This window comes from Hyperoodon ampullatus, assembly GCF_949752795.1.
Source record: "Hyperoodon ampullatus genome assembly, chromosome: 3".
Classification (NCBI taxonomy): Eukaryota; Metazoa; Chordata; class Mammalia; order Artiodactyla; family Ziphiidae; genus Hyperoodon; species Hyperoodon ampullatus.
This window is the reverse complement of record NC_136916.1, coordinates 63,464,589-63,488,913: the sequence shown is the minus strand read 5'-3', so window position 1 is coordinate 63,488,913 and position 24,325 is coordinate 63,464,589. Positions and strand designations below refer to the sequence as shown.

The window sequence follows — 24,325 nt, the reverse complement described above, 5'->3', positions numbered from 1 at the left end:
CAAATGTCTTTGCCTTTAAATGAAGGCTGGGGCTCCGAAGGGGTACCTCATTCTGTATTTGCCACGCCAGACATGAATTCTGGTTGGCAGACAACAGGAAGGACTTCCCAAGCTCTCTTCTTCAAGGTCCCTACGAATGTTGGGACCGTCGTGTGGGGCAAGGTCCCACTGAAGTGTAGACTATAGGAAGAGATTGATGAGGCCAAGGCCCTGGGCCCAGCCACAATCTGCACACCCCTCCCCGACGTACTCAAACCCACCACCCTCCTCTCTAACCCTGATGTGTATCATGTCCGTGCATCCCCATCTCCACACCTGTGCTCTTATTCTCAGTCGTCCTGCACCAACATTCCCCTATTTAAAACTCAGGAGTCCTATGTCAGGACACCTGTTCAGGCTTCACATCCCTCTCACCTCGGGTTAAAAAAAGTTTTTTTTTTATTGTGGTAAATAGGCATAACATAAAACTTATCATTTTAACCATTTTTAGGTGTAGAGTTCAGTGGCATTAAGTACATTCACAATATTGTATAACCATCACCACCATCTATTTCCAGAACTTTTTCATCATCCCAGACAGAAACTATGTACCCATTAAATAATAATAACTCCCCATTCTCTCCTCCCCCAGTCTCTGGCAACCACAATTCTACTTTCTGCCTCTATGAATTTGCCTGTTCTAGGTACTGAATGTAAGTGGAATCATACAATATTTGTCTTCTCTCCTCTGATTTTTATAGCTCTGACAGTCCCTCCTGGTTTGTTATTAATTATACATTATCTTGTGTTGATATTTAACCTTTTCACATGTGTGACTCCTGTCTTCATCAAACCAAGGGCTCCCTGAGGGCAGCTTCTCCACAGCAGAGACAGGCATGGCCCTGGGTTGGGATTCAGTAAACTCTTAATCGTTAAGTGAACGGCTGACTGAGTGAGTGAACGAACGAATGCACACGTCGGTGAGTTACTAGAGGTATAAGCCAGAGAGAGGGCAAATGAGGGAAAGAGCCATACCTGAGGGCACCCATCCTGGCTGACCCGAGGAACATCAAAGTTCATCACAGATGGGATAGGGAAGGAGAGTGGGGTGATGGGAAGCCCCAGGGATGCCGGGTCCCAGTTTACCTGATTGACTCTGGGAAGGCAAAGAGACAGGAGTCAGCACAGGAGTGCTATGGGTGTCCAGCACTGTTGGCTCTGCCCAGCCAGGCAGCCAAGGACTCCCACGTGTGCTCTGGATTGATGTGAGAGAGGAAAAGATGAAATCGCCCATGTAGTTCAGGTCTGGACACCCTGACAGGTGGTGGACACTGGTCCTTCTGATCGCTGGTCCAAGCCTTGAGAAAGCCTTGGTCAGGAGGTGGGCTGTAGCTCCCAGGTTCCCTTCCCCATGACTAACTGTGGCCTTGACTGAGTCCCCTCCTGTGGACTGTGAATCCACCAAACCCAAAAGAGGCCTGGGGAGGAGGGGGATGAGCCAGGGTTTGTGCCAGGGAGACCTCCAGGAGGGTGAGGAAGGGGACTCCTAGGCAGGGCTAAAGGTCATGAAATTGAGAGGACCCTTAGGCTGCCTCCTCTGGGGATAGCCACTTGATGGTGCCTGTCCCTGAACTAGAGTGGGAGAGGAACTGTGGATGTGGTGGGTATAGATGGGGGGCACTTTTGGAGGGGCTGAGGACCCTTCTCCTCTACGTGCTGGCTCCCCCCACTCCAAGCCTGCTCTTGTGAAGGGTCTGAGCTGCCCCTTTCCAGGGCTGTGGCAGCTTCCTGGGACCTCAGCCCCAGTGGGGAGGTTTGTTGGGCCTTGTGGGGAAGGCAGGTTTCTAGCCTCCCCCCTCCTCTATCCCCCACCCCTCCCTCCCTGCCCACCCCCACCTGGGCCCCACTCCCTGAAACTCCTTGTAGCTGGGAACCACCAGGGCAATGACTACCATGGGGCCGGGGCTGTTGACCAGGGGCTCGTTGACCCCCCAGAGAATGACCTGGGTGAGAGAGGAGGCAGGTGAGCCCTGGGTGGACTTGGGCCCTCTCGGGGACATGGCCAGCCCACCATCTTTCTCCCCAACAATGAGACCATCCCTGCATCCACGTCTCTGCACATGCTCCCGCCTGCTCCTGTCTCGGTTCTTGAACAGAGGTTCAAGGCTGCCCTCCTTTAGGCCCTGGGCCAGACATTGGGAAGGCAGCGGGAGAAGACACCGATTCTGTCCCCACATACCTCCACTGCCATCCCGGCGGCTCCTGGTCCTCACCTCTGTCCGCTAATGGGCTCCCACTCCCCCTTCAGCCCTCACCCCAAACCCCATCCCCCAGCTGTGGTTCCTTTTACTTCTCACCCCTCATTGGCCTCTGCTTCTACTCCTGCGCCCAACCCATTCCCTTTCCCAGGCAATCTGGTACCCGGTGACAAAAGCTGCCTTCTTAAAAATGAACTGGATCATCTTATCCCCCTGCCCCAACCCCACTGCCCTTAGAATGGATTCCATAATTCTAACCATGATAGCCAAGGCCTGTACGGGTTGGCCTGTCTGCCGCTCAGCCCACATCTCCTGCAGCCCCCCAACCTCTTTTGTCTCACCCCTCCAGCATGCCCCACTTGTTTCTGCTTCAGGGCCTTTGCTTGTGCTGATGCCTCTGCCTAGACTCTCCACCTCCACCCCCACCAACTCAGTGGCTGGCTCCTTCTCCTCTTTTAGAGCTTAAATATCACCACCTCGGAGAGGCCTTCCATGACCACTCTTACTAAAGAAGCCCACCCCCACTGTCTCAGCCCCTAGATTGCCTCTTCATAGCATCAGCATCACTTGTGTTATTCTAATTTCTTTCTTGTTTATTTTCTGTCCATTTGACTAGAACCCTGGCTTTGCAGGGGCAGGGACCATATCTATCTTATTCACTGCTGTATTCCCAGCTTTTAGCAAAAGTATCTGACAGAGAGTAGCTCAATATGTGCTTGTGGGATAAATGAGTGACATTAATGAAGGAGAAAAGGGGAGAACAGGCACGAGAGAGGTTGACTGTGCTTATGAGTGTGAGAGAGAGAGAGAGAACAAGGGTCCTGGGAGGGTGAGGAACAGGAAACAGGCAGTGGCCTCAAGGAGGCGCTGGGGTTGAGCTGGTCTTGGAGGATGGGTGGTGATACTGATTACACGGTGCTGATGGGAAGAAAAGCAGGAAGAGGAAGGGACTCTGGACTTGGCTGAGGGGCCACGTCTCAGGAACACCTCAGGATGGGAAGAGGCCCCTGCCAGGTTGGACCATACCTTCCCTGGTCCTTCTAGCTCTACCTTCAATGGGAGGAGAGAGGCTGGGAGTAGGGGCTTGTTCTGGATCTTTTCCTTTTTCTCCTCCCCCTACTCCCTTAGCACCCTTTCCTAAGCCCCTCTGCCAGGACCCATCTCAGCTGGTTGTCAGCTCACTCCACACAGGTGTGGGCTGATAAGGGCTTGAAATAGTGATGAGGACTTTTCAGGTCTCACTGGGGCCTCTGGAGACTGAATCCCTTTACCAAATTCAAAGGACTGAATCTCTGATGGTGGCATTTCAGACTTCGGATGGGGATGAGGTCTGGGCCTGAGGGATTTCACTGGAACCTATTAGACTCTCTATTGCTCACAGGGACTCCAACAGGCGTAAGGGCTGAGAGGTGGGTCTGAGGTGTGTGTGTGGGGTGCTAATTTACAACTGTTCTGTGATGAATGGTCAGGTGTGAATGAGACAGCTGCCCAAGCAATTTCTTCTTCCAATGTGCTCCCTGGTCTGCCATCAGGAGCAGACAAGGAGGACATCTGTGCTGGGGCAGGGGAGTGGGCAGGGTACTGGAGGGCAAAGGGGCCCAGACTCTGTGGGACAAGTCAGAGGGCTGGGGTGGGGTTGAGGCAGATCCACAGGGAGGCGCCCTGCAGGCCAATGTTCAGCCTGGACCTCAGAGGTGTGGTCCCCTCTCTGTGAGGCATGGCCTGGGGACAGCAAGGCCAAGCTGTTGTCACTCTTCCTTGTTCTGTGTGTGTGTGTGTGTGAGAGAGAGAGAGACAGAGAGAGACAGACAGACAGACAGACAGAGACAGAGAGGCAGAGAGACAGAGAGAGAGAGAGAGAGAGAGAGAGAAGGCTGCTGGCTGTCCTCAGGAAAGACCATGATCAAAAGGCAGGGGGAGATGGGAACAGAGGGTGCCTGCAGGTCTGACAAATGCTGGCATCCAAGGATGGCTGAGGGGAAGCAGAGATGTGGGTCAGGAGCTCTGGGCTCCTATACCAGACTCTCCTTGGGTCTCAGTGTCCCCAGCTGTGAAATGGGGCTAGTGCCCTGCTGGGCTTACAGTGATATGGGGCAGATCAGATCAGCCCCACTAGGGCAGGGGAAGCCCAGAGCTTAAGCCCCCTTGGCTTCCGCCCTGGTCATACTCAGGCCATGACTGGATTTGAATCTGTCATCCTGGGCAGTGTGAAGGCTGAGGGAAAAGGAGAGAGGCTAGGTCCCAGGACCACATCTTCCTGGAGCATCTCCAGTCCTCCTGGGGCTACTGAAAGACCTAGGGATAGAAGGTAATGGGGGGTGGAGAGCATGTATGGAAGCTAGGCTTAAGCTGGGCCCAGCCCCGGCCTGGTTAATGGAAGAGACTCCAAAAATAGTCATTGAATGAATGAATGAAGGCCTAATTGGAAGACCAGCCAAACAGAAACAGGACTCAAGAAAGAGTGGAGAGGCCCCTAAAATTTTCATTTAGGGGATGTAGATCCTAGGTCAGGAGTCACTACTCCAGAAGGGAGTGAATAAGAGAGAAAACACCAGAAAATGTGGGCCAAGGTAGGGGCGCTTTACTTCCCCACATGAGAGTCAGGGAGACATAGACTTTAGGAGCCTCCTGTCCTCCCAGTCCCTGCCGGGTGTGTGAAGAGCACAGCAAGGGAAGGCAAGGTTAGGGCAGGGTCATATGCCTGGAAAGTGCTGGAAATGATTAGGCAACATCATCATCATCTTTATCTCCATCATCCCTGCCATCCCAGGGCAGGTTCTATACCAACTACTTTAGGTTATATTTGAAGAACCCAGTTGCCTTTTTCTTTCTTGATTTCTTCCCCAGACACCACTGTCCCACACCATCAGACCAGCCAGAGGTGGCCAAGGGCAGAGCCTGGGGCCTGCTCAAAGCTTGGCCCCTTCCCACCCCATCCCACCCCTGAGGGTCCCGGTCCCAGCACCTCCAGAGCTGTGTGGTTTTGGCCCATGTAGTGGGGGATGAAGCTGCCCTTCCGGACGACTGTTGCATAAAGTTGGGTCTTGGCAGTGGCTTCATTGGCTTTCCCAGACTCAGTGGGCTGGGGACGGGGTGGGGGAAGAAGACACACAAGGAGGAGAGTGACTAAGGGCCAGACCTTGGCCATAAATCCAGCCCTCTACAGACAATCACTTGGCATTGCTCCACTGGGGCTCCAAGCTGATAATTAAAGTTCATGGTCCCTGCGAGCCCTTCCAAGGAGATCAATATAATAAATCTTCCCTTTTCTATTTGAATATTTCATCACCCTCACAAGGACCACTGCCTGACTGCTCTCTTTGTAAAGATGTGATAACAAGGTCTGGGTTGTAAGTGCACAGAGAGCCAAGAAGTCTGGATGATGCTCCCAGAATTACAGCTGAAGTGCTGAGTCTGCCAGGTGAGTCACTAATCTCTCTGGGTCTTTGCTTCCTCATCCTGAGGCCCTGGGCTTGGGGTTCTCCTTAGAGTCTAGGGAAGGTAAATACCCCTGGGGCCATGGTTGAAGAGTTGCTTGGAAAGAAAGTCAGTGCCAGGGCCTGGGGAAGGGAGGGAGGAGGGGAACTAATCTGAACTGAGCACTTACTATGTGCCAGGTCCCTTGCTAGGTGCTTTACGCCCATCATTGCACTTGACCCTCCAAATGGCCATGCTAAGAGGGATATTATCTCAATTTTGCTGATGAGGAATTGAGGCCTGGGGTTTTGGGATATACAGTTAGCAAGCGGCAGACCTGGCTTAGGAACCCAGGCTAACTTCACATTGTTCTTTACTCTAAATGACCATAGTGGTCTGGAATGCACATGGAGAGAGGGAAAAGTGATGCTTCTGCCCATCTCTTGCCAGTGCCTGGCACACAGTAGGTGCTTAATAAAGTACTTGAGCAATGAAAGAGTGAATTCTCCCTTCTATCAATCAGCACTGGGGAGAGGGGTTGGGCAGGGGGGCTGGCCTGGGAGGTTTAGGCCATGGACTAAGGGGCCCTGAAGCTCCCCACTCCAGGCTCATGCCCTATTGCCCACTAGAGGGGTGCATTCCAGGGAACACTTTATTTCCCACACACTCCAACTCTCCTGGGCCTTCTTCCTGTCAATGCAGTGTGAGGAGACAGCACAGAAAGAACTGGCTTGGGAGAAATGTGACCTAGGCTCACACGTGACTCTGCTATTCACTTGCTTTGTAACCCAGGATGAGAGGATTCTGCTCTCTGGGTCCCAGTTCTATGTACGCAAAATGTGATTCACGTTGAGGATTAGAGTTGGTGTGTGTGGTGTCCAGCCCAGAACCTGGAACTTAGTAGGTGCTCTGTAAACACTGTATTTCTTTGATTTTTAGGTACATTTCCACTCTTTAAACATGTATGAAATGAGAATACAGCTTTACTTGGTGTATTCATGTAATGTGGTAGATGTTCTATGCTTATTGGGCTGTTTTATGGAGATGAACTTGAAGAATTCCAAATTCTTATGGAAATCATTCCTGTCTATCTTCCAGGAGCTGTTTTTCCTGAGCCCCACATGGGCCAAGAATTGTCATACTTCTGGGTGGGCATGGGATGCCCAGGGTTGCTCTGAAGGAATAGCTAGGGACATCAAGGTGGTTCCCACCCGCTCTCCCCCTACTTGTCCCAGGCCTAGATGGGCTCAGAGCCCAGGGATCCGACTCACTTTCACCAGCTCAAAGTGGTAGGGGTGGAAGACACGCAAGTACTTGATGGGGATTTGCTAGGACAACAGCTCCTCTTTCTTTTTATTGTCCACCACCTTGAGGATCACATCTGGAGAGAGAAAAGATGAACACAGGGTCATGGCAGGGCTTAGCTGACCTCTGTCCCTCCCAGTGAGGTGAGACAATGAGAGGTGAACAAGGGAGCAGGGCCCACACTGAAGAACCAACATGCATGCACATGTGTGGAACACACAGATGCACACAACTTCACAAGCACTGTTTGAGCCCCTGCACAGGGCAAGGCTCCTTGCTAGGTGCTGTTAGGACACAAAGATGTAATTCTCTCCTGTTCCAGAAACTCCCAGCCCAGAGATGAACACACACAGAACTGACCCCAGTCCCCTTAGCAACAGACACATGTGCAGACACAGAGACACACACATAAGCAGGAATAGGACCCCTTCCCAGGAATAAGGTCCCCTTCCTCTGGTCACAGACACTCTCGCTAACTCCTCAGGCAGGAAGGGGAGGGCTTATCTCCCATATGCTGTAGAGGGGGAAACTGAGGCTCAGTAAGGAAAAGTGATCTGCTCAAGGAATCTTTCAATGCAAATATCAATAAAAGTCTACTCCAAGTAGATGAAAACTGGTCTAAACACTAAGAATGATGCACCACTTAGGAAACTCCTTCCAAAGAGACTACATTTTGCCATCAAGTGCATGAACTTCGGGATGAACTCTGAGGAAAATACCAATGACCTGGAAATAATCATGGTGGTCCTACTTAGAGAGCACTTACTGATTGCCAGGCATGGGGAAGGGCACGCCTGAGCCATTATTCCAACAAATTCCCGCAGTCCCTCAAGTAGGAATCACCATTTCTGTTTTCTAAATGTGGACACTGGAGCTCAGAGAGGTTATATAACTTGATCAACATCACACAGCTAGCAAATGGCTGATGTGAGAGGCTGGATTTAGTGACCTTGGAGTCATCTTCCCACTCTGGAAGTCTATGATATAAGGAAGAACAGGAGATGGGGAAGGAGGGAATGAAGAGGTGGATGGAGGAGGGAGGGAGATAAAAGACAGATCTATAGAAGAATGGGAAAGGGAGGAGCAGGGTGGATGGGCGTACCCGAGGGAGACTCTTGGGTAGCTCCTTGCCCTCTGCCTCACTTCTTGAGACAAGGACGTTTCAGCACCAGGGACAGCTGCCACTCTGCAGGCTCACTGGGAGCACAGTGCTGCTGGGTCACTTGGAGCTGGGTGGGTCATGTGGATGAGGGGGTGGAGGAGGAAGTTGACAGCTTTGCTGATTACTCTTCCTTTCTTCTTCCTCCCCACAGCTACCCGGGATGCACAGAGAGGGAAAGACACTTGCCAAAGTCCCTCAAGGGCAGGCCATATGGGATTCATGTTCAAAGGAAAGGGGAAAATGGTCACCAAAAGGACTTGAGGCTGTCTTGAAGAAACTAGAGTAAGGGGCTTCCCTGGTGGTCCAGTGGTTAAGACTCTGCACTTCCACTGCAGGGGGCGCAGGTTTGATCCCTCGTCGGGGAAATAAGATCTATACGCCGCGTGGCCAAAAAATAATAAAATAAAATAAAATAGAAATATGAGCAAAGTAAGTGATATATTAAAAAAAAAAAAAAAAGGCAGAGTAAGGCAAGAGGTGTGAAGTCAGCAGACCTGGTTTCTAGTACTAACACACCAACTTGCTTTGTGACCTGTAGCCAGTCATTTAACCTCTCTGAGCTTCATGTTCCTGCTCTGCAAAATGTTAATACTTTAAAGAAGAAAAACTCTGTCCCTCTCCTAATAATTGCTGTAGGGAGGGGAATATGTTTTCCAACCTATAAAATTCTAAGCAAATGCTCCTCCTAGCTGTCACCATTTTCCTGCTCATTAACCATCTGTAATGCTCCATACGCTTACCCAGCCCTGAGCAGATTGAAAAAACTCAGCTGGGGGATTCCAGTGCTCCTAGCCAAAGCTACAACAGTAGCTGTAGAGGCTGAAGCCTCTCATGGCCACTATGCATGGGCCCTGAGTCCCCAAATACAGTTGGAATTTGCTGAGGCCGAACAAGGGGTGAGTGCCCTGCATTTTTCCCCCTGCCCCCCAGTCTCTGCAGCTCTGTGTGGGCAGCCACACAGATGAGCTGTAATTGGAGGGAATGGACAGCCATTCCTCCCTGTTCCTGTCTCCATGCTACAAACACGCTTCATCAGTTTCTCCTCTGGGCATTGTGCCCCTCTCACCTCCTACAGCTCCCTTTGTGCGGCCAACAAGCCATTTCTGCTGCCAGCCTGCTTTAGCCCTGACACAACGTCTGCAGCTCCCCTTTGCTTTTCATTAACACATCCTCGAGCTACCTCCTGCTTTTCCCCCACCTCTTGGTCTGGACCCCATCTCCCCCACCCTCCACCACAGATATCACCACAGCAACCGGTTCCAACCAGGTTCTAACAAGCATCCAGCTACTTCAATCTGCAAAGAGCCTGCTGCCAATATTCTCTGCTTGCCCATGAGGCCTCCCCACTCTCCTGTCCTTCCTGCAGTGAGTCCTGCTTCCCTCTCTGCTACACAGATGGGCCCCAAGGCCACTGACTCATCACGCCCTTTCCTGTAATCACCCCAGATGTGTAGAGCCCAGGACAGGATCACAGCCCTGGTCCACTCATCACAACCCCTAACTTCCTGTCAGCCACATAGATGTATACACACACACAAACTACACACACTTAGGTACCAACAGGTACATATCAGCTCCCAGGTAAATCTAGGTGCACACATAACACATTGTTGCAGCCAGACATGTGAATGCACACACACATACAAGACACACAGACATGCATGCCTGTAGGCATAGTCACAAGCACATACTCACACACTCACACAATGTTCACACATGCACATGAACCAGCATGCAGGCATTCACACACAGGCACACACGAGCATTTGCATGAGATCCTAGGTCAATTTCTCCTCCTTTTCCACATTTTCTCGACAGCTCCACCTATCCCTTTACAGGCAGAAGAAAATCCTTGGGCTTGACCTAGAACTAGCTGCTTCTCCTTTTACTGATGCTCCTCTTCACCCCTTTTCTCCCTCCTTTCCACCGTCTTTAACAGCTGGCTTTCTGCTCTTTGTGAGGTAGACAGGGAGCTCTAAGTCCCTGGCAAGATTTTCAAGGGCAGAGGTAAAGCATGTCATCTGAGGTGTGTCACTTGCAAGACGGGAGCCTGAGGCTCTTCTGACTAGATACAACCAGAGACATCACGGGCACCTGCAAGTCTATGCTGACAGTGCCTGATGCCGGTACCCACAGCTGTCCTGTCATCAGCCAGCCAATATTCCTGTGTGCCCGGCTTGAGTTCTCACCTGAGAGTGGAAATCAGGTGGGCCCCCAGTGTGGAAAACACAAGTGTGCACACATACACTGGTACCTTAAATTGCCTGCAGTGTCAGAATTTGCCAAAACACAGGGACTGGAAAGCCTTCTGGGGGTGGAGGAGTGAGAACTATTAAGCAGTTTCTATGACAGCAGCCCCCGACTTTGGAAGCACAGACACACTACTGTCTGACAGTGGGCAGTTCCCGGGGAGGACTAAGCAGGATATGAAGCCATTCTAGGGAAGCAGCTAGACCTCAGGAGATATTCTGAGAGCATGGAATGCTGATCCTAGGTTCCCCCACTTACTGATTACTTGAGTTGAGGCTGTGATATAAGTTCCCTGAACCTCAGTGTTCTCATCTAAGCAATGGGAGCAGCATTGCTCCTCTTGGGAGGGGTGATCCAATGAGCAATGCATGGGGATGTGCCAGGAAGCTATAATGTGCCATTTCAGTGGGAGATGGTGGTAATAACAACCATGAAAATAATAACAATGGTCGTAAAATAGATAAGCTTTCATTGTCTGGAAAATTCATTTATGTGGAACAACTCATTTTTCGAGCAGGCTGGGGAGATGAGGCGTGACAGCATTATGATTTTTTTCCTTTAAAGTGCTTTTAACTGAGCCCAAGGAGACGTGCAGGTGGCTTCCAGCTGATTGAGAGGGAGGCTGGTTCTGCCCTGCACCCCTCCTAAGCCCCACCTGCCCCCTCACCGCCTCACCTTCATGCCCCACATCCTCAGCTTGGATCTCCACTTTGACCGTGTCCCCCCAGATGGGGGCTTTGCTGGGCTCCGAGGGCACAGATGTGACTGCCTTGGAACTCTGGTTCTTCGCTTCCTCAGATGTGGTTTTCCTGGGGAGGGGTGGGGCAGGCTGAGTCAGAGGGAGGGTGCCCTGCCTGCTGCTCCCCTCCTCTCAGACTCCACCATCCATAAACCTGAGCAAAGAGTGGATGGGGCATGAAGTGCTCCCTCTCAGGCAGAGACACTCATGTCATCCCAGGCCCAGGGAATGCCAGGCCTCTCTCCTTGGCTGCCCTGCCTGCCCCGGTGACCAAGTCTCCAGAGGATGAGAGTGGGGGTGGAAGAGGAGGTAGACACCTAGCCTGTCTGACTTCCCGCCCCCTGTCAGGTCAGGGCTTCCCAGCAGGCGCCTGAGTGCACAGACTCCCCATCCTGATCCTCTTCTCGAAGTTCTGTTTGGTGGGAGGAGACCTCTGGGCAGGGAAGCTGTGCAGTGCCCACCCGGCTGATCTCTCCTTTAACTTTCATCTCCCCAAGCTTCTGGCCCAGCTACCTGGCTCAGAACCTTTTCAATGGGGTACACACGTGCCACTGTCTTCTGCAGCAGTCTTCTGCGGCCCTGTGTGCAGGGCCCCGGGCAGGGCACTTGGAGCTGGGCACGGGGCAGGGCAGGGTCTGGTGAGGCGTTTCAGGCCTGCAAGCCCTCAAGGTCCTGCAGGGTCAGGCTGTCCCAGGTGAGGTGGGAGCTTGGGCCTTCTGCATCCCAGCATATCCCACAGGTATCTGGGATGTGTCCCTGAGATCCTGAGCCATCAAACAGTTCAGGGAGAGAGTTAATGTTTCTTCTGTTGAGGAGGTTATTATATCAGGGCTGTAAGCGGTGCTGCTACATTAACTGCAGCAATCATGGGTGAGGACTCATCTCAGAGAACCTTGGCAGGGGGAGCCACACCACACACTCGTCAGGGAGAAGCAATGTGCACAAATGGTACCCCGGGGTGGGAAGCAGAATTGGAGTCCATACCAGCCCTTGGACCCCACCCCCAGATGCCCCTAAAGAGAGTGTGGGGCAGGCGAATCGGCCCAGAAGCTCAGAGCCAATGTGCCCCATGTGTTAGCAGCCCCCGCCTTGCTTCTTCCCAGCCCAGCCTGTTCCTCTCTTCCAGGAAGCCCTCTGGGACTCCCTGGTCCTCACTGCTCCCTCTCTCCTCTTGACTTGAGTGACACAATGGCCTGGATCTTTCCTTCTAATCATTACAGCCCTACTCCTGTGGACACCCATTCTTGTGGGAGTCCTGTATCCAAGCTCCAGGGGTCAACTAAGGATTCCCCTCTGCTTCAACTGAGAGGCAGTATGACATGGTGATGAGGACAACGGGGTCCCTGGAGTTAGACCACTTGGGTTCCAAATCCCAACTCTAACTCTTAAGTAGCTGTGTGACTTTGGGCGAGGTTCATAACCTTGCTGTGCTTTACTTCCTTCATCTGTGAAATGGGGACGGTAGCGCAGGGTTGTTGTGGGCATGAAATGAATTCATATGTGTGAACTACCTGAGACGTTGTTAGATACCATGAGAGTGTTAATAATAATAATAGTAGTAGTAGTAATAATCATCATCATTTTACTTTTGCCTCAGGTCTGGTGTCTCCCTATCTTGATCCCCAACTCTTGGTCTGCAACTGGAGGTCTCTGGCTGCTGTGACCAAGGTAAGTCACAGCAAAGAATACACAGAAAGAGTACCGGCTTTGGAGTCACACTGACTGGTTTCCAGCCCACAGTTCTGTTCTGGCCAGGTCCCCTCCTCTCTCTGAGCCTCAGTTTCCTCTTCTGTAAGTAGTATGTCCCTCCGAGGGTTGGTTATAAGGACTGGGGAGAAAGCATGTTAAACTCTGGCACACAGAAGGCCCCCATTCATGTTATTCCCTCACTTGTGACACAAAACAACCTGGGTGTGTCCAAAGCCACCTGACTGAGGGCAGCGTGAAGGGGAGAGGGAGGCACTGTGGGAAGGCTGAGATGAGAAGGGGTGTATTGCCCAGAGAGCCAGAGCGATGGAGCCGGCCAGACTCGGTGCCCACCCAGACACAGCCATCACCTCCCCACGCCTGCAAAGTGGGTCCCTCTGGCCCAGGGCTGTGCGGGAGGCTGCCAGGCTGGAGAGAACAAGGCAGTGAGACTGGCGGGCGGTGGAGCCCAGCCTGCCGATGCTCCTCAGGCCCCTTCCTCCCGGCTCCATGACCTCTGCTAACTGAGGGGTGTGACCTGGATCCCTCCACCTGCCACTCTGCTCTGGTTCCCCCTCTGCCAGCCACCCCCAAGGTCAGAGACCTCAGAGCTCTCAGCAGCCTCCCACCAGCCCCCATTCCACCTGCTCTGTTCATTCTCCACGCCTCCCTTCCTCTGGGAAGCAGGAACTGGGCTTCACAGGGGACAGAGGGCAGAGAGCAGCGGAACGGCAGAAACACTAAGCGGAGACTCTTGCAATGATGCATGTGAGGAAGATGTCAGACCTTCTACACCCTAACAGCAAGCTTGCTCCTGCAGGGCACGTGGTATTTGCATCCCTGGGGGCTTCCCGGTGCAAGGAGAGGACAGAATGGGGGGTGAGCGATGGACTTACGTCGCAGCAGTGCAGTGACGCAATTCAGGTTGGAGCCCATGACCCCAACTTGCCAGCCTGTCTTCCACGCTCCTGATGTCTTCAGCCCCTTGTCCCCTCCCCTGGGCATCTGGCAGGAGGAATTCTAGGAGGAAAGAGATGGGGAAGGGCAGTGGACAAGGCTAAGGGACCCTGCTGGTGCTGACTTTGCTCAGGCATAGAAAGAGTTAAGCAAGCACTTCCCTCAACACGCACCACAGAGGTCTGACAGGGCTAGGTGAGCAGAGAAGAAATAACTCTGGAGGGGTGGGGCCCCAGGGGAAAGAGGGAGGCTTTTAGCAGGTGGAGGGAGGCTGTCAGAGTAATGGCTTTTCCTGGCACAGCTGACTCCTGTGGGCCTTGATGCTATTCTAGAAACAAGAGCTAGAGGGGCCTCTGATTCCTCACAGAATTGGAGAAGGGGAGCAGCTCACACCCTGCTCTCAGCCCCCGTTCTGTGCCCTCTGCTGGCACAAGAGAAGCTGAGTTCTAGGGTCCCCCAGGCCTCTGATGGAGCTCGGGTCTCCCAGTGCAGTCTCAGAGGCCAGGGGGCCTCTCTGGGACCTGCCTCCACACAGCCGCCTGCAAGCCTGAGATCCTCCTTCCCTGTCCCTAAAGCCCTGGCCTGGCTCCGGCAGGGGCCCGGGAGGAGCTGCCAGGTGCTGCCAGCTGTCCTGAGGCTCAGACTTCCAGCCATGGGAGCAGGGCAGCCACCCCAGGATGGAACCGGGGTTGGGCTCAGAGGCACAGTGCGGTAGCCCTGGGTCCAAAGGTGCAGGAAATGCAACCCCCGCTTCAACCTAGCCCACCCCTCAGGGCCCTGGAGGGGTGTGCGTATGTTTGACAAACTCCAGCCAGGCCCAAGCACAGCTGTGAGTGGGAGGGGAGAAGGACTTGGCTTTCCTTCTGTGAGGTCAGAACTAAGGGGAACATGTCTGGTTTCCGGAGGCTGCAGCTGTGAGTGGAGGTGAGCACTGGAAACGCACAGGATGTTGACGGAGAAAGAGGGCAAGCTCCTGAGGTACTCCCCACCCTCCACTGTCCTCTGAATGCCCCCTAGGGCACACACCTCACGAGTGGAACCTGTGTGCCACTGTCCCTGTGTCCAGGAAGTCTCCCCTCACTCCTCTCTTTCCCCTCCCCCATTACAAGCACATATGTGCATGCATGGATGTGTGTGGACATACACACACATACACATGCACAGGATGCCCCAGAGAGGTTTGTGTGCCACACTGTACCCGATCTCTGTACACAATCCCCAGTCTACCAGCCCTCAAGCTGCCTCCACGGTCTCTAAGCCCACCTCCTGCTCTGCCTGTCCTCTTGGTCTTCCACATTCCTCAAAGCATCAGAGCACGAACAACTGTCAAGGTCTGGCCTCCTCCTGGGCAGGGCTTTGGAAGGATGCAGGCCACCTGTCTTGTCCTGAGTGCCCATCCCAGGGCAGCCCCTAGGAGATCATGGAAAAGGGGAGCACCCCAATTTGGGTCTGTTCTGGCTGCTGGGGTCCTGGCTGGGAAAGCCCCTGAATCCTGAAAGACCAGAGGGATATTCCCAGAAACCCTGGGGAAAGAGGTGGCTGGGTAGATGGAGAACGATATGACAGAGGGCAGAATCTTTAGGTGGATGGGTGGCAGAACAAGAGGTCTTGTGACCTTTTGACCTGTCCTCCACAGCCCTGCTGCTCTCTCCCAGGGAAACTTAGAGAGAGATGGGGGAACAGGTTCAGATTAAGGTTCCTGCAGGCCTAGCACAGGGAGATCAGCTCCGTGCTTTGTGACCACCTAGAGGGTTGGGATAGGGAGGGTGGGAGGGAGGGAGATGCAAGAGGGAAGAGATATGGGGATATATGTATATGTATAGCTGATTCGCTTTGTTAACCAGCAGAAACTAACACACCATTGTAAAGCAATTATATTCCCATAAAGACGTTAAAAAAAAAAAAAAAAAGATTCCTGTGGGCCAGATGCTGGTGTGTCATGATTGGGCCTTATCCTGTCCTGAGGAGGCAGGGCAATTCTGTTCTACCTGGAACCTCCATGCAGGTCTCTGAGTCATGAAGGCCAGCCTCCCTCATCCTCCTAAAGTCTAAGAGGCATCCAGACTTCCAGGTCACAGGTCTACCTCTATCCCTGGAAGGCACAGAAAAACCCCATGACCTCCTCCTCCCCCAGAGGCCCAGCCTTGTGCAACAGGGACAAGATGGGAGAGTTGGCCTCTGCAGAGATGGTCGTCTGAATGGGCTGGTCAAAGGCTGGATTCTTTTGTTGCTGACCCTGCCTGGGCTGAACCAGGGAAGGAATGTTTCCTGGAGGAAGCAGGGTTTGAATAGATGGAAAGGAGGACCTTCCCAATCGGAGGATAGAGCCTGAGGCTCAGAGGGGCCATGAGCTCATGGGCAGCTCTGGGGAGGGGCTGGCTGGCCCATCTAGGGTCGGTGGGTTGGGAGCATGGGTTGGAGTAGTCAGAGAGGAAAGCAAGGCTTGTGGTCCTCCCTTACCTCATTCCCCCTCCAGCCCCTTCTCTCCACACTCAAATGGGTCATCCTCTGAGGCCAGACAGGCAGGAGGGAAAACCCCTGGCCGTCACAAGGCCAGAGGATAGCTGGGCATAGCTGGGCAAGAAGATGCAGCCTGAGGCTCCATGAAGGAGGAGCTGAGATCTGAGGGAGGGAGTGTCTGGTCTGAAGCTCCCTTCTCTCGCCTCTCCCACTTCACCAGACAACAGCCCATCCATGGCACCCCCCACTCCATGATTGCCTCTCCCCAGCCCCCAGTGCATCTGGTCCTTGTGGGTTTTGAGCTCTTGGGAGGCTGCCACTTAAAGGCATGAGCGGGGCTGCTATTCTCAGCAAAGTGATGGGCTCTCATCCTAGGTTTCATTTATTAATTGGACTCTAATGAACCATCGCTAATTGTTGATGGTGCTACACCACTACAGGCGGGCCTCAATTTAGAGAACTGAGGTGTAACGGGGGTGTAAACCGGAGGCCAGCCATCTCGCAACCACGTGGGCGTGGTTCCTCCCCTGCACTTTCCTTCAGAGAGCGGGGACTGCTCTAGAAATCAGAAATGGCACATTCCAAGGAACTCTGAGATGAGCACTCTGGCAAAGGGAAAAATCTTTCTGTAAAACCCAGAACGCTCCCCACATCTCTACCCACACATCATCTGAAATAGTCCTGCTGTTCTCAGGGGAGCCCCTTCTGGTCAACAGGCACCCCTCTGCATGGCATCTCAGAAAGGCAGCAGGTCAAGGATAATCTTTCCATATGGTCCAGGGGAAAACCAGAGCCCAGAGAGCTTTGTGACTGGTCCAAAGTCAGACTCAAGCCCCAGTCTGTCAGGCACTGGTCACATCCTTTATCCTCTCCAGAGGAGAATATCCTTGTTTTCCAGAGAGCCCTTTTTTTCTCTGTTGAGGCAGGAGATGGTACGGGGCCAAGAAGGGCCCCTGCCCGTGCCATCTGCCAGCCTTCGGAATATCTAGCTGTGGCCTATCCTGTGGTCTAGTTTGGTGGGGGGACCTGGGAGCCATCTTCTTAGGCGGAGGAGAGAGGGTCCAGCTGTCAGTCACCACCATAGCCTTAGGGGATGGAATGACAGTCCCCCTGACAAGGGGCAGCCCTGGGTGGGACAACCCCGTGAGATCCACCATGACTTGGAATTCTTCTTGATAGGTCACTCTGAACATCCCCTCCTTTGAGTATCCCCTTTCTCATGGATCCAGCTTTAGAGCAGGAGGAATGTGGGCAGACATACAAGTGAACTTCCCAACCTCAGAAGAATGACTTGAGATGCAGAGCCCTACCTCCTGCCCCCTTCCAAGAGACAGCCTCCCTGAGGGGTCCTGGTACCCAAGTTCTGGGGCCTGGAACCTGCTCAGCTGCCTTCTGCCTTGGGAGACTGTGGGCATAGGACAAGTGAGTAGTGTCTACCACCACTGCCCTCCTCCCACTGGACTGTGAACTCCTGGAGGACAGGGATTTGCCTTGTCACTGCTGTAGCTGTTCCCAGCTCCCAGGCTGGGCACAGTGGGACCCAGCAAGTGTTTGTTGAGTGAAGGGAGGGGTGACAGACCCTTGGAAAACCACATGGAGACAGAGGTAGTCCCTCCTCTCCAGCTCTGTTAGGCCAGCCCCCAGTCCAGACTGCTGGGACCCTGCTTTAAACGGTGGCAGCTCATCAGTACTGCTCTGGAAGCAGCTCTTGGGCTGGGAGGAAGGTTCAGATTCCAAATTCTAGTCCAAACGCATGTCCTCAAAAGGAGGGAAGCAGAGCCCAGCTGTGGGGACTGGGGTCCCTTGAGATTCTGGGGCCTTGGAGCCTTGAGACCCTTGGTCCAGCCTGGGTCCTGGCCTCTCTCTCCCTGCCTGGGGCCCTGTGGCTGGATCCTGGGTCTGGTCCTCCTGGCCACACTGACCATCCTGATTGCCCGCAGCTGTAGTCATGGTCTGGGCCCCCCAGGCCCTGCTTTTGAACATCCACAGAATACCTCAGCATGCACACAGTACTCCCCACAGGCCCTGGGGCTGCCTGGGAGGTCAGAAAATGAGAGACGGGGGAGGAAGAGGGGCTGATGGGGGACCACCACCTCCCCTCACTCAGGGCGAGCCGCACCTCTATCTCTACCTTTGTGGGAGCAGGGAAGGAGGAGGCCATAGCCTGCCCTCCCCAGAGAGAAAACCGCTCAGCCTTCGGAGCATTCCCAGGCCAGATAGACTGGATTAGTGCTCAGGCTCATGGGTTGTGGGTCTGAGTCCTGGCTGTACTGCCTACTGACTGTGCAGGCTCATCCTTTAAAAATCTCTGAGCTCAGCTCCTCCCTATAATCGCTCTCTGTAACACACAGGTTTCTGGATGGACGAGAAGGCCAGTGTGGGGAAGGCTGAGTCTGGGGTGGAGTGTACACTCACCGGTGGGTCCAGGGGCTGGAGCTTAGGAGAAAGGCCTGAGTTGGATCTAGACATTCTGGAGCCTTCAGAATAGGGGTTGGGGTGGGTAGCCTGGGGTGAGGGAGATCTCCCAGGAGAGTCGAGATGCAGGGGAGAGTCGAGGATTGGGCGGGAACATGGGCATTCACAGGATACAGGGAGAAAGGACCCCACAGAGGAGTGGGCAGAGAGAGAAGGGGGAATCAGGATGGGAGTGTCCTGGAAGCAAAGAAAGAAGGGGCTTCAAGAAGGGGGATGCCTCTCAGACTCGTATAAATGCTGAGCAACCGTGGGGAAGTATCTGGCCCCTGGGAGAGGAGGACAGTCGGTGAAGCTGGCTGTGGAGGTTGAGTCTGAGCAGGCTGAGGATTCAGGTTGGGAAGACAAGGAGGTGAGACTCAGATCCAGCTGAGCAGAGGTGTTTGTTCTGCCAGTAAAAAGTGGTTGATTTGGGCTTCCCAGGTGGCGCAGTGGTTGAGAGTCCACCTGCCGATGCAGGGGACACGGGTTCGTGCCCCGGTCTGGGAAGATCCCACATGCTGCGGAGCAGCTGGGCCTGTGAGCCATGGCCGCTGAGCCTGTGTGTCTGGAGCCTGTGCTCTGCAATGGGAGAGGCCACAACAGTGAGAGGCCCGCGTTCTGCAAAAAAAAAAAAAGTGGTTGATTTCACATAACAATCTGGATTTCTGGCTTCTTTTGAAAAATTGAGAGCACCGACAACCCAAGCCTGCATTCCTCCCTCCTTGGCAGAAATCAGTGGGGGTGCCTGGGGGCTGCTCTCAATGAGCCAGTGCCCTCAAGTTTGCCAGTGGATTCAGCTCTCTACTGCATCATACACCCGGCTGACTTCAGTGTTTATTTACTGGTTTGGGCCTTGAAGGCACTGACTGTGCCATCCCTGGCCATTCTTTCTGGTGGAATCTCACTGTGTGTGTAGGGATGGGAACAGACAGATATGGGGAGAGCACAAGGGCTGAAGGAGCTGAATTGGAACCCGAACCCTGGCTCCCTGGCCAGTGGCCTCCCTCCCTCTTCGATAGATGCTAGACCATGGGGCATGTGACCCTGAAGCCCGTAGGCACCAGGCAAGGGCAGAGAGAAGCCAGACCGAGCCTGGAGGGGGCACCAAGTCTCCTGGCTGTTCATGGTGCCCTGGGAGGGAGGAGGAACCCCATCAGCAGCAGCTTTGTCCATGCTCAGAAATAAGCAGACCAGACAGCCTATGTCTAATGCAATGAGGACAGCAGGAAGGCCCCCACTGGCTTGCCTCATTTCCTGAAATCTCCCCACTAATACTTGCTTCTTTTGGAAAGCATTGTCCTTTTGGGCTGCTCCTCCAGGATTCCAGCAGTCCTGGGGGAGAGCTCAGGCTTTGGGGGTTTGAATAAATGTTTCGGCATGAGAAGACCTCAGGGGCCCTTGGCAGAGGTGATGGGGGAACATCTGGAAAGAATCCTGTGGCTTCAGTCTGGCTGGGGGTCTCGGGCCAGCCTCCTTTTAAGCACTGATGACAGCTGTGTTTATAGCCCTGGGACATGGGGATGTTCTCACTGAACAAAAATTCTGAGGCTCTGAGCCTCAAGGGACTGACGTCATTTGGAACAGGTGCAGGTAGGTCAGGCCACGCCGTAAGCAGGAGGCCCTGCATGGAAGATAAGACCCAGGATTCTCAGGGCCTTCTCTACCACGTGACTTCTCCCACAGGCATCCTGCTGGGAAGGAAGGAGGCTTGGCCTCTGCCAGAGCAAGTGGCCGGTTGTCAGATGGGGACAGTCATCTTCATCTGCTCCACTCCCACTGGCCAGCCATGTGATCTTCGTCAAGTCCCTTCACTGCCCTGGGCCTTGGCCTCCTTGGCTATCACGTGGGGCTAATGCAACCTGCCTCCCAGGGCTGCTTTATTAGAGCCAGAGTGCCTGGAGACCCAAGCTCTGAGTGAGCTCAGTGTGGGACTCACCAGCAAACGGGGGCTGCTTTTTACTCCTGGTGCTGTCCCATGACCACTGTCACTGTGAGTGTTATTGTTATTTTTGCGAGTCCAGCCCTCTGGCTGCTGAGACGATCTCCCAGGTCACCTGTGGTTCATACTGGACCTCCACCTACTTCGCCCAAATTCCTGCCCTCTGGGGCCCTTGGCCACGGCCCACAGCCAAACAAGGGAAAGTGTGAGCAGGCAGGTCCCAGGAGGGGTCTTCAGACTGGTCACTGGATCTTCTCTGCAAGTCTGGGTTAGGACCCTGATGCCAACATCCCCTTCCAAGGGCAACAGCTATGTGAAGATCGAGGCAGAGAGTGAGGTGGAAAGAGCTTTTGGATTTTGGAATCCTGGATCCTGGATTGGGTACCCACTAGTTCTGTGACTTTGGGCAAGTCACAAGAATGCTCTGAGCCTTAGTCACCGCATGTATAAAATGAGGACAACGTTACCTAGTTCATGGGACGGAGTGATGATTAAATGATATCACACACACACACACACACACATACACACACACACACCCCTAGCACATTTGACAGGTATCTGGTAGACACTTGAAAAATATAACCTCTTTAACCTTCCTTTCTTACTAGGACCTCTGACAAAACTGCCCTACTTTCAATATCTTCTTCAGTTAGTCACCAGGGTCAGGCTCAGTCTGGGGCCAGGGTCAGGGCTCTCAGTCTTATCCAAGAAAGGAAGCAGCCCTTCCCCTCCCAGTACTTGCTCTGTCCCTGCTCATTAGCTCTGGGCAGCAGACAGTCAGAGAAGCAGCTGCCAACTGGCAGCCCAGCCATCCAGCCTTTGGCCAAGGGTCAGAACCCCACAGGCCGCCTCCTGGCTGGCCCCTTCTCCACACTCTGCCTGCTGGGGTACTCCCCACCTGTCAGGGCCACTGCCTTCCTGATCCCTGCTGTGCTCTGACAGACAGGTCTCTCTGTGCCAAGCTGGGAGGTAGGTTCTGGGCACTTCTCAGGCCCCAGAGCCTTGAGCCAGGCCCAGACCACTCGGGGGAGACCCTGGGCCTGGCCACTGACCCAGCAGACCTGGGTGTGGAATCTGTTGGGCAATACAACTGGGGCTCTTGTTGCCTCTAAGGAAGTGAGTCCGTTTCCCAGGCCAGAGCACAAACCAGCCGGGCAAGCCTGTGACAGCGTGGAGGCCAAGCCTTATATCCTGGCCATGGGAAGGCCAAGACTCAGAGAGGGGCAGCGACTCCCCCGAGGTCACACAGGGAATCAGGGGCTGTGGGCCAGACTCTGGGTTTTCCTGATTCCATTCTGGCTTCTCTCCACTGACCTGTGGCTTCTTCTGCTAGGTCTCACGTGCCCACTGTGACTCTTACTAAGGATATTCCCTCTCCCTGTGTGATACTTTAGACCTGTCAGCATCTCCCAGATGGTGGTCTGGCTCCACCATCTCTTCAGCCCATTGGGACAGGTTCCCAGGTGAGGTATTCAGCATCGAAAGGTAAAGTAACTTTCCTAAAGTCACAGAGCACGCTTGAAACATGACCAGATTCATTCATTCATCTGTTTATTCATTCATTCAACAATTATTAATTGAGAACTTCCAATGTTTCAGAGACTGTGTTGAAAGTAGGGATAGGAAGGAAACAGACCTGGTGGTTGCTCGTGGAACTAGTGGGGCACAATGGGATGAGGCACTGATGAAGAATAAGCCAAGAATCACATCAAAGCACACAAAACACGTGAAACTGCAGCTGCAACACTGGAGAAGTACACAGTCCCATGGAGGCTTGTAACGGGGGAGGGTTTGGCCTGATCTGGGAGGTCGGGAGGGCTTCCTTGAGGAGGTGACAACTGAGCTGAGATCCAAAGAGGGGAGGGGAAGAGAAAATGTTCTGGGGGAGGGAGAGTGCAAAGGCCTGGGGTGGGAGGGAAGAGGGTCTGCTCAGAGCATTGAGAGATGTTTGTCCATTGGGTGTGGCTGGAGCAGAGAGAGGGAGGTGGGGTCATGCTGCTGGGGAGCTGGAGGGGCTGACAAAGACCCAACCATACTGGACCTAGAATCCTCTTTACCCTGAGAGCAATGTGAAGGGTTCAAAGAATGGGTTCCTCTGGTACTATGGCACCACAGCATCGAATGGTAACCTGCCTTTGAAGGGGGTTTGAAGAGGGGCAATATTAGATGTACCAAGAGCAGAACAGTGCAGTAACCTAAGCTGGTGGAGCTGGCAGAGAGAAGTGGATAAATTCAAGATCGGAGAGGAACTGACACGACTTGGCAATGGACTGGATGGGGGCAAAAGAATGTGATTACTGATGCCAGGATGCAGATGAGCTCACACGAAGAGAGAGTATAGAGAAATAAGAGAGACCTAGGGTTGAAACCTGGGACAGGCCAACATTTAATTCCAGGTAGAAGTGTTGAAGAGGTACACATAGAAGAATATAAGAGTAGGGCATCTTGGAAGCCAAGAAAAGCAAGGGCCGCCAACACAATCAGTGGCCACGAGGGGTTAATGCCACTGAGAGACCGTGAAAGATGAGATACCCATTGGAAGGAGAGCTAGGCATGATGATCTCTGGTGACTTCAGAGACAGCTATTTCAGTGGAGAAGTGGGGTCAGGTTGGAAGCAAGTCAATGGCTTAGCTGGAAAGAGGCAGAACCAACCAGAAGATGAGCCAAGTGGACCTGTTGGTCTGTCATAGTCGCCACTGGAGGACACACCCTATTACTAGATTGGCTCAAGGCTAGAGCCTGCATGGTGGAGGGAAGTGGCTACACCCCAAACTAGGGAGGCCCCATCTTGGACCTGAACCCTATTCTGCTCCTCACTAATGGATTGAGTAAGTGGCTTTGGGGCACTCTCAGGTCTGTGCTTCAACCCTCCCCCACCTTTGGGGCCCCACAATGGGCCTGCCTGCTGAGGATGCAACACCCCAGAGAGGAGGAGGGAATTAGGCAGAGACAAGAACCTCCAGGACCCCATTCCCAGTCTGAGGTGAGACAAATGGGATGGAAGAAAGTAGGAAACTAAGCCAGGAGACCAAGCTGAGGGCACCAAAACACAGGCAACAAAAAGATGAGAAAAAAATGCTTTGAAAGACGATAAAAATTATATATATATATTCAATATATATTATGTAATATGGTTTAATAGTATTTAATATATATATAGTATATAATATATATTTTGAGCATTGAAATATTCATTGTGAGAAAAATGAAAACTTTGGTGGATTTGCTTATGCCTATTATATGCTTTGTTACTGTGTATTTGGAATCAGACATGGTGGAGGGGCGGATATCATATCCTTTCCAGGGGTTAGGGCTTCTGAGGGTCTCGGTCCTCCCTCTGGGGTTCCTGCCTCGGGCTGGGGGCTCGCACTGAAAGCCCTTTTCAGGTCCTGACAGCTGGGCCTTCTTTCTCAGAAGCCCTCCCTTCTGCTTTCATTTGCATCTCATTAGCACCTCCTCGGCTGGTGGCAGCTCAGCCGCCCGGAGCCCTGGAACGCAGGCTGCAGGCTCGCCTAAGCCCTGCTCCCTGCCCCCTCTCTGGGTGGAGATGGGTGCAGGGATGCCCTCCCCCGCCCCACCAACCCCTCCACACCCCTCACCCAGGCTCCGCGGCTTGGCTCCCGCTGCGCGTTCCCATGGCAACCGGGTGATGGCGCAGGTCGCGGTGGCTCTGTCGAGAAGCCATGGGCCGCCCAATTCCCCGCCCCACCGCCCA

At 53.4% G+C, this 24,325-nt stretch overlaps 1 protein-coding gene across 1 annotated transcript in view; it reads right to left on the bottom strand.

Annotated features, from left to right (window-relative positions):
• The window catches only part of CCDC33 (coiled-coil domain containing 33), a gene marked incomplete at both ends in the record, with an annotated part of 124,137 nt that overhangs the window by 72,957 nt on the left and 26,855 nt on the right, over positions 1–24,325 (bottom strand). Inside the window, 6 exon segments of the mRNA XM_079700120.1 lie at positions 1,015–1,135; positions 1,876–1,982; positions 5,203–5,319; positions 6,926–6,982; positions 6,986–7,035; positions 11,047–11,180. Coding sequence (XP_079556246.1) covers positions 1,015–1,135; positions 1,876–1,982; positions 5,203–5,319; positions 6,926–6,982; positions 6,986–7,035; positions 11,047–11,180 — 586 coding nt within the window.